At 43.3% G+C, this 13,336-nt stretch overlaps 1 protein-coding gene across 3 annotated transcripts in view; it reads right to left on the bottom strand.

Moving 5' to 3' along the window:
- Positions 1 to 13,336, bottom strand: part of SPON1 (spondin 1) — a 1,148,287-nt gene that overhangs the window by 680,594 nt on the left and 454,357 nt on the right. For all 3 annotated transcript variants that reach the window (XM_077288119.1, XM_077288120.1, XM_077288121.1), the window contains one exon: positions 3,280 to 3,344. In XM_077288119.1, coding sequence (XP_077144234.1) covers positions 3,280 to 3,344 — 65 coding nt within the window. The remainder of the gene's footprint in view (positions 1 to 3,279; positions 3,345 to 13,336) is intronic.

Below are 13,336 nucleotides of genomic sequence, written 5' to 3'. Positions count from 1 at the left end.
CTGGGGTAGATTCTGTGGTGGATAGGTTGCAGCAGATCTGGAATCATGTGGTGGACAACTTAAAGTTGTGACAAGAGAAGGCTCAGCATTTTGCCAACCGCCGCCGCGGTGTGGGTCCCCGACTTCGTGTTGGGGATTTGGTATGGCTGTCTTCTCGATTTGTTCCTATGAAGGTCTCCTCTCCTAAATTTAAGCCTCGCTTCATCGGTCCTTACAAGATATTGGAAATCCTTAATCATGTGTCCTTTCGCTTGGATCTTCCTGTGTCGTTTGCCATTCACAACGTGTTCCATAGGTCTTTGTTGCGGCGGTACGTTGTACCTGTGGTTCCTTCTGTTGAGCCTCCTGCTCCGGTGTTGGTTGAGGGCGAGTTGGAGTACGTGGTGGAGAAGATCTTGGATTCTCGTCTCTCCAGGCGGAGGCTTCAGTATCTGGTCAAGTGGAAGGGCTATGGTCAGGAGGATAATTCCTGGGTGGTTGCCTCTGATGTGCATGCGGCCGATTTAGTTCGTGCCTTTCACGCTGCTCATCCTGATCGCCCTGGTGGTCTTGGTGAGGGTTCGGTGACCCCTCCTTAAGGGGGGGTACTGTTGTGAATTAGACTTTTTGGCTCCCTCTTGTGGTCACTAGTGGTATGACTCTGGGATTGTCTTTTTTCTGTTTGGCACTCACCTGGGTCGTTAGTCCAGGGGTGTCGCTATATTAACTTCCTGGATCCTTAGTCCAGTGCCTGGCATCGTTGTAATCAGATCCTTCTGTTGCTCCTGTCTGCTGGTCCTGGTTCTTGCAAAATTAAGCTAAGTCTTGCTTCTTTGTTTTTTGAGTTACTTGCTTTGCTACTATTTTTGTCCAGCTTGTACTAAATGTGATTTCTGACCTTGCTGGAAGCTCTAGGGGGCTGGTGTTCTCCCCCCCGGCCGTTAGACGGTTCGGGGGTTCTTGAATATCCAGCGTGGATATTTTAATAGGGTTTTTGCTGACCATATAAGTCATCTTACTATATTCTGCTATTAGCTAGTGGGCCTCTCTTTGCTAAATACCTAGCTCATTCTTATGTTTGTCTTTTCCTCTTACCTCACCGTTATTATTTGTTGGGGGCTTGTATCCAACTTTTGGGGTCTTTTCTCTGGAGGCAAGAAAGGTCTTTCTTTTCCCTTCTAGGGTTAGTTAGTTCTCCGGCTGGCGCGAGATGTCTAGAACCAACGTAGGCACGTTCCCCGGCTACTTCTATTTGTGGTGCTAGGATTAGATATATGGTCAGCCCAGTTACCACTGCCCTATGAGCTGGTTTTTTGTGTTTGCAGACTTGGTATTTATTCCTGAGACCCTCTGCCATTGGGGTCATAACAGATTTGCACCGAGCCTGCACCTTCACTTGTGGGTACCAACATATATATTTTAGTCTAGGAGCGCAAGTGTGCTTTTTTCTGTATATGTTTTTTAAAAATTATTTATCTTAATTATTAAAAATTACGGCATGGGGATCCCTCCATTATTGATAACTAGCCTTGCTAAAGCTGACAGCTGAGGGTTGCAGCCCCAGCTGTGAGTTTTGCCCAGCTAGTTATCGAAAATATAGGGGAACCCACACCATTTTTAAACAAATGTATGTATAGCGCAGACGCTGGCTGATGAATTCTCCCATCAGCTGCCTGCTCTCACTGTTATTAGCGGCAGTAGGGGTCGGTTGATGGGAGCCGTAGTCTCATCAGTTGACACCAGTGACCGGAGATAAACTTTATACCTCAGATCATAGCTGCGCGCTCGTGACTGCATTTGACAGTGTGTGAACCGTGTCTGTCTGACCAGCGGTGATGATTTTTGCCGCCGATCAGAAGCGGTGTTTGCCATGCTATCATGCACATGACAGCATGGTAAACACTGGATGTTCGTGCCCCCCCTCATTCAAGTGAATGGGTTCTGGGTTCAGCTCTGGGTGCTGTTCTTGTACCCAAACTGGAACTTTTTGTAACTGTTCGACTGAACCCATCAGACCCGAACACCCAGGTGTTTGCCCATCTCTACCCAAGGACACAGCGACAACTCTTCCAAGAGGTCACAAAAGACCCCACAACAACATCCGTAGAACTTGCAGGCCTCACTTGCCTCAGTTAAAGTCAGTGTTTATGACTTTACCATAAGAAAGAGAGTGGGCAAAATAGACAGCATGACAGAGTTCCAAGACGAAAACCACTGCTGTGCTATAAGAACATAATGACTCGTTTCAGTTCTTTCACTTTCATGAGAAAGCATCTTGATGATCCCCAAGATTTTTGGGAGAATACTCTGTGGATTGACAAGTCAAATGTTGAACTTTTTTGGAAGGTGTATGTCCCATTACATCTGGCATAGAAGTAACACAGCATTTCAGAAAAGGAACATCATGTTATCAGTAAAATATGGTGGTGGTAGTGTAATGGTCTGGGTCTGTTTTGCTTCTTCAGGGCCTGGAAGACTTGCCGTGGTAAATGGAACTATAAATTCTGCTGTCTACCAAAAAATCCTAAAGGAGAATGTCCGGCCAGCTGTTTATGACCTCAAGCTGAAGTGTAGTTGGGTTATGCAGCAGGATAATGATCCAAAGCACACCAGTAAGTCCACCTTTGAATGGCTTAAGAAAAACTAAATTGAAACTTTGGAGTGGACTCGTCAAACTACTGACCTTAATTCGATTGAGATGCTGTGTCATGACCTTAAAAAGGCAGTTCATACTTGGAAACCCTCCAGTGTGGCTGAATTACAACAATTCCTCAGAGGTGAGTGAGGGCCAAAATTCCTCCAGAGCATTGTAAAAGTCTCATTGTCAGTAATCACAAATGCTTGCTTGCAGTTGTTGCTGCTAAGGGTGGCCCACCAAGTTATCACTTTTTCACACAGGGCTCTGTAGGTTTGGATTTCTTTTCCTCTTAATAATAAATACCTTAATTTAAAAACTGCATTTTGTGCTTATTTGTGTTGCCTAATATTTAAATTTTTTTGGTGATCTAAAACATTTAAGTGTGAAAAATATGTAAAGGAATAGGAAAGCAGGAAGGGTGCAAACACTTTTTTTTACACCACTGTATATGTTTGTGACATGTGCAGCACTTTAGGCTAAAATATAACTACAATATAGTTGGGCCATCTGATGTACATGTTAGCAGTGATTTGTTAGAGTGAGCCACCTCTGGGTTACTCAGTTCATCACTTTATTTCTGGGATAAAACAGGTGTCACACATGTCAGCACAGAAATTAGAAAGAGCTTAAAATTAAAGAGAAACATGTTTTTTCACACTTACACATTTAAGGGTTGCCAAGCTGGCCACTGTGCCTTGGCTTTGATGACAGTCAATACTTCATCACCCTGAAAAAGAAAGGAATGTTAATCTTAATCATTATTTTTTTATATAGCGCCAACATATTCCGCAGCGCTTTACAGTTTGCACACATTATCGTCGCTGTCCCCGATGGGGCTCACAATCTAGATTCCCTATCAGTATGTCTTTGTTTGTGTGTGTTTCCTCCCACATTCCAAAGGGAGAACATTCAAACTCCTTGCAGATGTTACTATTAAATCTAAAAATTCTACAGTAATTCATGATACAAAATTTTACTCCAAAACAGCCCTAGGCAAAGTGCAGCCTGCAGGACAAATGTGGCCCATAGGATGTTTCGGAATAGTCCTTGGACAAGAACAGTCAGAGTATTCCATGGGGAGCTGTGTGGAGACATAATGCTGTGTATGGAGGCTGTGAGGGGACATAATAATGCATGGAGAGATATGTAGAAACATAATACTCTGTAGGTTGCTGCTCTGTATAGGGACTGTCATGATCTCCATGGCCAGAGAACTAGCATAAGCCTCTATAGGAACAAGCTCTTGGAAGATGTAACTATACTGACCATGAACTAAACCTACCGCATCATCTAGAAGTAGCCAGGTAGCATGTCCTACTTTTTATCCCTATATGCCCAGCGCCGGCCGGAGAACTAAATAATGCTAGCAGAGGGAAATATAAGACCTGACTCACCTCTAGAGAAATGCCCAAAAAAAGGAGACAGAGGCCCCCCACATATATTGGCGGTGATTTTAGAAGAAATAACAAACGCAGCAGGAAAATAGTTTTAGCAAATTTGAGGTCCGCTTTCTAGATAGCAGAAGACAGAAAGCATACTTTCATGGTCAGTAGAAAACCCTAACAAAACACATCCAGAAATTACTTTAGGACTCTGGCATTAACTCATAATACCAGAGTGGCAATTCCTGATCAACAAGAGCTTTCCAGACACAGTAACGAAACTGCAGCTGTGAACTGGAACCAAAATACAAAAACAAAACATGGACGAATGTCCAACTTATCTAGTAGATGTCTGGGAGCAGGAACAAGCACAGAGAGGCTTCTGATAACATTGTTGACCGGCAAGCATCTAACAGAGAAGCCAGGTTATATAGCGACACCCAGATCTAATCAGAACAGGTGAACAGGGAAGATGATGTCACAAGTTCAATTCCACCAGTAGCCACCGGGGGAGCCCAGAATCCAAATTCACAACAGTACCCCCCCCTCAAGGAGGGGGCACCGAACCCTCACCAGAACCACCAGGGCGATCAGGATGGGCCCTATGAAAGGCACGAACCAGATCAGAGGCATGAACATCAGATGCAGTGACCCAAGAATTATCCTCCTGGCCATATCCCTTCCACTTGACCAGATACTGGAGTCTCCGTCTGGAAACACGGGAGTCTAGGATTTTTTCCACAACGTACTCCAACTCACCCTCAACCAACACCGGAGCAGGAGGCTCAACGGAAGGCACAACCGGTGCCTCATACCTGCGCAATAACGACCGATGAAAAACGTTATGAATAGAAAAGGATGCAGGGAGGTCCAAACGGAAGGAAACAGGGTTAAGAATCTCCAATATTTTATACGGACCGATGAACCGAGGCTTAAACTTAGGAGATGAGACCCTCATAGGGACAAAACGAGAAGACAACCACACCAAATCTCCAACACAAAGCCGAGGACCAACACGACGGTGACGGTTGGCAAAAAGCTGAGTCTTCTCCTGGGACAACTTTAAATTGTCCATCACCTGCCCCCAGATATGATGCAATCTCTCCACCACCGCATCCACTCCAGGACAATCCGAGGATTCCATCTGACCGGAGGAAAATCGAGGATGGAACCCCGAATTACAGAAAAACGGGGAAACCAAAGTGGCAGAGCTGGCCCGATTATTGAGGGCGAACTCCGCCAATGGCAAAAAAGCAACCCAATCATGCTGGTCAGCAGACACAAAACACCTCAGATATGTCTCCAGGGTCTGATTAGTCCGCTCGGTCTGGCCATTAGTCTGAGGGTGAAAAGCAGACGAAAAAGACAAATCTATGCCCATCCTAGCACAAAATGCCCGCCAAAATCTAGACACAAATTGGGTTCCTCTGTCAGAAACGATATTCTCAGGAATACCATGCAAACGAACAACATCCTGAAAAAACAGGGGCACCAACTCGGAAGAAGAAGGCAATTTGGGCAGGGGAACCAAATGAACCATCTTAGAAAAACGGTCACACACCACCCAGATGACAGACATCTTCTGAGAAACAGGCAGATCTGAAATAAAATCCATCGAGATGTGTGTCCAAGGCCTCTTAGGAATAGGCAAGGGCAACAATAATCCACTAGCCCGAGAACAACAAGGCTTGGCCCGAGCACAAACGTCACAAGACTGCACAAAGCCTCGCACATCTCGTGACAGGGAAGGCCACCAGAAGGATCTTGCCACCAAATCCCTGGTACCAAAAATTCCAGGATGACCTGCCAACGCAGAAGAATGCACCTCAGAGATGACTTTACTGGTCCAATCATCAGGAACAAACAGCCTATCAGGCGGACAACGATCCGGTCTATCCGCCTGAAACTCCTGCAAGGCCCGCCGCAGGTCTGGAGAAACGGCTGACAAGATAACTCCCTCCTTAAGAATACCTGTGGGGTCAGAGTTGCCAGGTGAATCAGGCTCAAAACTCCTAGAAAGGGCATCCGCCTTAACATTCTTAGAACCTGGTAGGTACGATACCACAAAATTAAACCGAGAAAAAAATAATGACCAGCGCGCCTGTCTAGGATTCAGGCGCCTGGCGGTCTCAAGATAAATCAAATTTTTGTGGTCAGTCAATACCACCACCTGATGTCTGGCCCCCTCGAGCCAATGGCGCCACTCCTCAAACGCCCACTTCATGGCCAAAAGCTCCCGATTCCCAACATCATAATTCCGCTCAGCGGGCGAAAATTTACGGGAAAAGAAGGCACAAGGCCTCATCACGGCGCAGTCAGAACTTTTCTGCGACAACACTGCCCCAGCTCCGATCTCAGAAGCGTCGACCTCAACCTGAAAAGGAAGAGTCACATCAGGCTGACGCAACACAGGGGCAGAAGAAAAACAGCGCTTAAGCTCCTGAAAGGCCTCCACAGCATCAGGGGACCAATTAGCAACATCAGCACCCTGTCTAGTCAAATCGGTCAATGGCTTAACGACATCCGAAAAACCAGAAATAAATCGACGATAAAAGTTGGCAAAGCCCAAAAATTTCTGAAGACTTTTAAGAGAAGAGGGCTGCGTCCAATCACAAATAGCTTGAACCTTGACAGGATCCATCTCAATGGAAGAGGGAGAAAAAATATATCCCAAAAAGGAAATTCTCTGAACCCCAAAAACGCACTTAGAACCCTTGACACACAGAGAATTAGACCGCAAAACCTGAAAAACCCTCTTAACTTGCCGGACATGAGAGTCCCAGTCATCCGAAAAAATCAGAATATCATCCAGATACACTATCATAAATTTATCCAAAAAATCGCGGAAAATATCATGCATAAAGGACTGGAAGACTGAAGGGGCATTAGAAAGACCAAAAGGCATCACCAAATACTCAAAGTGGCCCTCGGGCGTATTAAATGCGGTTTTCCACTCATCCCCCTGCCTGATCCGCACCAAATTATACGCCCCACGGAGATCAATCTTAGAGAACCACTTGGCCCCCTTTATGCGAGCAAACAAATCAGTCAGCAACGGCAATGGGTATTGATATTTAACCGTGATTTTATTCAAAAGCCGATAATCAATACATGGTCTCAAAGAGCCGTTTTTTTTTTGACACAAAGAAAAAACCGGCTCCTAAGGGAGATGACGATGGACGAATATGTCCCTTTTCCAAGGACTCCTTTATATATTCTCGCATAGCAGTATGTTCAGGCACAGACAGATTAAATAAACGACCCTTTGGGTATTTACTACCCGGAATTAAATCTATAGCACAATCGCACTCACGGTGCGGAGGTAGTGAACCCAGCTTGGGTTCTTCAAAGACGTCACGATAATCAGACAGGAACTCAGGGATTTCAGAGGGAATAGATGATGAAATGGACACCAAAGGTACGTCCCCATGAGTCCCCTTACATCCCCAGCTCAACACAGACATAGCTCTCCAGTCAAGGACTGGGTTGTGAGACTGCAGCCATGGCAATCCCAGCACCAAATCCTCATGTAGATTATACAGCACTAGAAAACGAATAGTCTCCTGGTGATCCGGATTAATACACATAGTCACATGTGTCCAGTATTGTGGTTTATTATTAGCCAATGGGGTGGAGTCAATCCCCTTCAGAGGAATAAGAGTTTCCAAAGGCTCTAAATCATACCCACAACGATTGGCAAAGGACCAATCCATAAGACTCAAAGCGGCGCCAGAGTCGATATAGGCGTCAGTAGTAATAGATGACAAAGAGCAAATCAGGGTCACAGACAAAATAAATTTAGACTGTAAAGTGCCAATGGAAACGGATTAATCAAGCTTTTTAGTACGCTTAGAGCATGCTGATATAACATGAGTAGAATCCCCACAATAGAAACACAACCCATTTTTCCGTCTAAAATTCTGCCGCTCGCTTCTGGACAGAATTCTATCACACTGCATGCTTTCTGGCGTCTTCTCAGTGGACACCGCCAGATGGTGCACTGGTTTGCGCTCCCGCAGACGCCTATCGATCTGAATGGCCATTGTCATGGACTCATTCAGACCCGCAGGCACAGGGAACCCCACCATAACATCCTTAATGGCATCAGAGAGACCCTCTCTGAAAGTAGCCGCCAAGGCACACTCATTCCACTGAGTAAGCACAGACCATTTACGGAATCTTTGGCAGTAAATTTCAGCTTCATCTTGCCCCTGCGATAGGGACATCAAAGTTTTTTCTGCCTGAAGTTCCAAATGAGGTTCCTCATACAGCAAGCCCAAGGCCAAAAAAAACGCATCCACATTGCGCAACGCAGGATCCCCTGGTGCCAATGCAAAAGCCCAGTCTTGAGGGTCGCCGCGGAGCAAGGAAATCACAATCCCAACCTGCTGTGCAGGGTCTCCAGCAGAACGAGATTTCAGGGACAAAAATAGCTTACAATTATTTCTAAAATTCTGAAAGCTAGATCTATTCCCTGAGAAGAATTCCGGCAAAGGAATTCTCGGCTCAGATACCGGAGCATGAATAATAAAATCTTGCAAATTTTGTACTTTCGTGGTGAGATTATTCAAACCTGCAGTTACACTCTGAAGATCCATTATTAACAGGTGAACACAAAGCCATTCAAAGATTATAAGGAGAGAGAAAAAAAAGAAAGACTGCAGCATAGACAGACTGGCAAGTGATCCAATTAAGAGCACAGAGAAAAAAAAAAAAAAAAAAAAAAAAAAAAAAAACAAAACTCTCAGCAGACTTCTTATTTCTCTCCTTTCTCAGCCAAGGATTTTAACCCTTTAGTGGGCCGGTCAAACTGTCATGATCTCCATGGCCAGAGAACTAGCATAAGCCTCTATAGGAACAAGCTCTTGGAAGATGTAACTATACTGACCATGAACTAAACCTACCGCATCATCTAGAAGTAGCCAGGTAGCATGTCCTACTTTTTATCCCTATATGCCCAGCGCCGGCCGGAGAACTAAATAATGCTAGCAGAGGGAAATATAAGACCTGACTCACCTCTAGAGAAATGCCCAAAAAAAGGAGACAGAGGCCCCCCACATATATTGGCGGTGATTTTAGAAGAAATAACAAACGCAGCAGGAAAATAGTTTTAGCAAATTTGAGGTCCGCTTTCTAGATAGCAGAAGACAGAAAGCATACTTTCATGGTCAGTAGAAAACCCTAACAAAACACATCCAGAAATTACTTTAGGACTCTGGCATTAACTCATAATACCAGAGTGGCAATTCCTGATCAACAAGAGCTTTCCAGACACAGTAACGAAACTGCAGCTGTGAACTGGAACCAAAATACAAAAACAAAACATGGACGAATGTCCAACTTATCTAGTAGATGTCTGGGAGCAGGAACAAGCACAGAGAGGCTTCTGATAACATTGTTGACCGGCAAGCATCTAACAGAGAAGCCAGGTTATATAGCGACACCCAGATCTAATCAGAACAGGTGAACAGGGAAGATGATGTCACAAGTTCAATTCCACCAGTAGCCACCGGGGGAGCCCAGAATCCAAATTCACAACAAGGGACGCTGAAATGGACTAATTTGAAGGGGCTGTGTGGGGTCATATCAGTCTGCAGGTCGGGCTGTGTGGGGTTATAACACTATTTAGAGAGCTGTGAGGAGACATAATACCTGTGTGGGGACTGTGAATGAACATGATAATTTGTAATAAACCCGTGTGTGGACATCATACTATGTCGGAACATGATAGTGTATTTTTGGCTTTGTGGGGACCTGATACTATGTTAGGGGACATTACAGTTTGAGAGGCTGTGAGCGTGGACAACATACTGTTTGAGAAACTTTGTGGGTATATAATAATGTCTGGGAGGCTTTTTGGTGACATCATACCATGTGGGGTTATTTGAGGGGTCATTTTATTGCAGGGGTGCTGTGTGGGGTCATTATTTCATTATTGTACATGGGGCTGTGTGGCGAAATCATACTGCATGTGTGGCTTTTTGGAGACAGCATATTGTGTAAGGGGACACTATAATTAGCTTTGTGGGAACATCATACTGTGTTTCTTACATTGCTTTGTAGAGGCATCAAACTCTATGACAAGCTTTGTGGAGATATAATGATATTCTGGGACATTATACTGTTTAAGGGGACATCATACTGTTTGAGAAGCAGGGTGGGAACATTGTACTGTGTGGCGGGACTATGGAGGAGAATAAATTTCCAGCTGTTGGTTCAGCCACCTACAACAGTCGCAGGCTCTCATATAGTGCTTGGGAAAAATGAGTTGCCCACCTGTACACTAAAAATATCTTTTTTGGTATCTGGAAAGGAGTAGGAAATGTTGTAACCTATGGTAGCTGATCACTTCAAAGTTACATTTCAACATTGTAAAGTTGGTATTCTTGTTGGACAAGTAATTACTCATCAAAATCAAATCTATTTGTTAGGCAAAGTGTACTAAGTCATAGCCAAATGTATACACTGGGCAAAGTATTTTAATTTTTAATGTTAAATGTTTAATGTTTAAATTGTAATGTTTACATATGCCCTCACTGACCATAAAGAGGCTAATAGTGTTTACTTACCTTCTCACAGGTATATTTTTGCATAGCACTTTTTGATTGTATAGGAAAGATAATACAGTTTATATAAATAAATCTACCGTAATTTGCAGCAATTTGGACTGAAGGGAAGACTACCTAGATAATAACAATCATAATAATAATTTTATTTCTATAGCACCAACATATTCCATAGCACTTTTCATTTTAGTGGGGACTTGTTCAGACAATAAACATTACAGCATAACCATGAAAACATATATCAAAACAGAAACCAAGAGGAATGAGGGCCCTGCTCACAAGCGTACAATCTAAGAGATTACTTATTAGACATTCATTTCTTCTGGGAAATTCTGATTGAAGTCAAGTGTCTAAGCTCAGAAAGAACTCTGCACACAAAAAAATAGTTTTCCTTCCTGTAATGTCTATAGCATTTAGGGAAGATTTAATTATATTAAGCATAATGTGTCACTCCTCTTTCTTTGAATGTTAGATGTAAAAACTAGAACAGTATATTCAATTTCGGATTTTCCCTTTGGGATCAGATTCTGGTAATCTCATAATAACAGGGTTCAGTCGCAAAGGGACAGAATACAGGAGTGCAGTGTTCGAAAACACAATCCAGAGCTGGCAGTAGGGTGAGCTACTTTGGGTGGGTTCTCATAATCTTTTCCCCAGAAATTAAAGAAACTTCAGCAATATACTGATCACGAAAAAGACTTGTATTCTTGATACACGTATTGGATGTTTTCATTCTTTTTTTTTTATATGATCTTGAGCCATGGTGACTTATGGATGAACAATCTGCAGGGTTATCAATCTTGTTCAAGCTGAGATAGGTCAAGCATTATCTTTTCCACCACTATATACTCACACACATAGATTGTGTGCAAGTACAGTGGAAGTGACAGGAGAATATGTGACTGTAGTGTGTGTGTGTGTAACTGTTGAATGTATATGTCTGCATGTATTGAATGTGTATGTGTAACTGGAGTGTCTAGGCATCAGCGACTGAAGTGTGAATGTTTGTGTGTAAGTAGAGTGTATATTTCTTTAACTGTAGTTCTTTAGGACGTAGATCTGGGGATTTTTTCTGACAGAATACAGGCTGAACTGGATGGACAAATGTCTTTTTTTGACCTTGTTAACCATGTTTCTATGAGTGTGTAACGTGAGTGAATGGAGTGTGTGTGTGCCTATAATGTATGTGTATGTAACGGGCAAGAAAGTGTGTGTATAAATCGAGTGTGTGCAGGTATACAGCGTGAATACGGTGTGTGGGTCTGTACATTATGTACAGTGTGTGAATAGAATAAGCACAGATCGTGTGTAGATATTGTATAATAGTTTGCATAGTGCATGTACACTGGAGAAAAGAGCCATTTTTTGAAAGCCCTTAACAGTAATTAAAAAAAGAGTAGCAAGATACTGTGTAATAAAATCATGCACATGGAAGAAAGTTTGAAATTGGAGATCAGGAGAAATTCCAGTCTGACCTCCATGTAGGTAATAATACACTTGGAAAATGGAAATATACTACAACTGTTGAAGTTCACAATTATATAATTCTGTCAAAACTACGGTAACTAAAAAGTTAAATACTAAAGTATTTTGTTTACATTATTATTTGGATGTAGACCTGGACACACATTTTAAACCCTTCACGACATTTGACGTACACAAATGTTATAGTCAGATATGGGTTTCCGAACTTGACATATGGGTATGTCATGGTAATCGTGCGGGGACCAGGAGTTGTGCCTGCGAGATCGCCGCCGTGAAGGCGCCATAAGTTAAAGCTGAGACCTGGCTGTCACTGAAAAGAGTGGCTCCGCTATGTGCATTTTAACTTCCTAAATGTCACAATTGATATCGATCACAGAATTTAGAAGGCTGGTAGAATGAGTGGTCTCCTTTCGGGTCCAATCAGAGCCATCGAGGAGTCATCACAAGGGCCCCAATTGTTCCCATGGCAAGCTGAGGTCATCAGGACAACATCATGGTCACCCAGCTATGACAAGCCTGTTAAATCATGCTCAGAGCAAGGTTTAAATCCTTCTGTAAGTGCAGCACTAACAGGTATAATGCATTGTCATGTTGGTGCATAGCAATGCTTTATACTACCAATCAGAGTGAAAAAAGTTAAAATCATAGTAACATAGTTAGCAAGGCCGAAAAAAATACATGTGTCCATCCAGTTGAGCCTATATTCCATCAGAATAAATCCCCAGACCTACATCCTTCTAAAGAACCTAACAACTGTAAGATACAATATTGTTACACTCCAGGAAGACACCCAGGCCTCTCTTGAACCCCTCGATTGAATTTGCCATCACCACCTCCTCAGGCAAGGAATTCCAGATTCTCACTGCCCTAACAGTAAAGAGTCCTCTTCTTCTATGTTGGTGGAAAAACTTCTCTCCTCCAGATGCAGAGAATGCCCCATTGTGACTGTCACATTCCTTGATATAAACAGATCCTCGGAGAGCTATTTGCATTGTCCCCTTATATACTTATACATGGTGTAAGATTGCTCTCACTGAGTGTATTAGGGGACACCCGCTTGGCACGGGATTGACGTAGTCAGGCACAATTTTTCGCTTAAACACAGTCTATACGGTTTATTAAAGTGTCATAAACCGGGTTATGCACAGTTCATTATATACATTTCACTAAACACAACAGGCACCGACTGGTGATATTAACTTGCAGCTTTCTTAAACACTTCATTTATGGCTTTGACTCACGGACACTAAACATGCTGGAGCTCTCACTTCGCCCAGTTACCATGG

This window comes from Ranitomeya variabilis, chromosome 2 (genome assembly GCF_051348905.1).
Source record: "Ranitomeya variabilis isolate aRanVar5 chromosome 2, aRanVar5.hap1, whole genome shotgun sequence".
Classification (NCBI taxonomy): Eukaryota; Metazoa; Chordata; class Amphibia; order Anura; family Dendrobatidae; genus Ranitomeya; species Ranitomeya variabilis.
The sequence above is the reverse complement of the archived record's forward strand: the minus strand, read 5'-3'. Positions and strand labels throughout refer to the sequence as shown.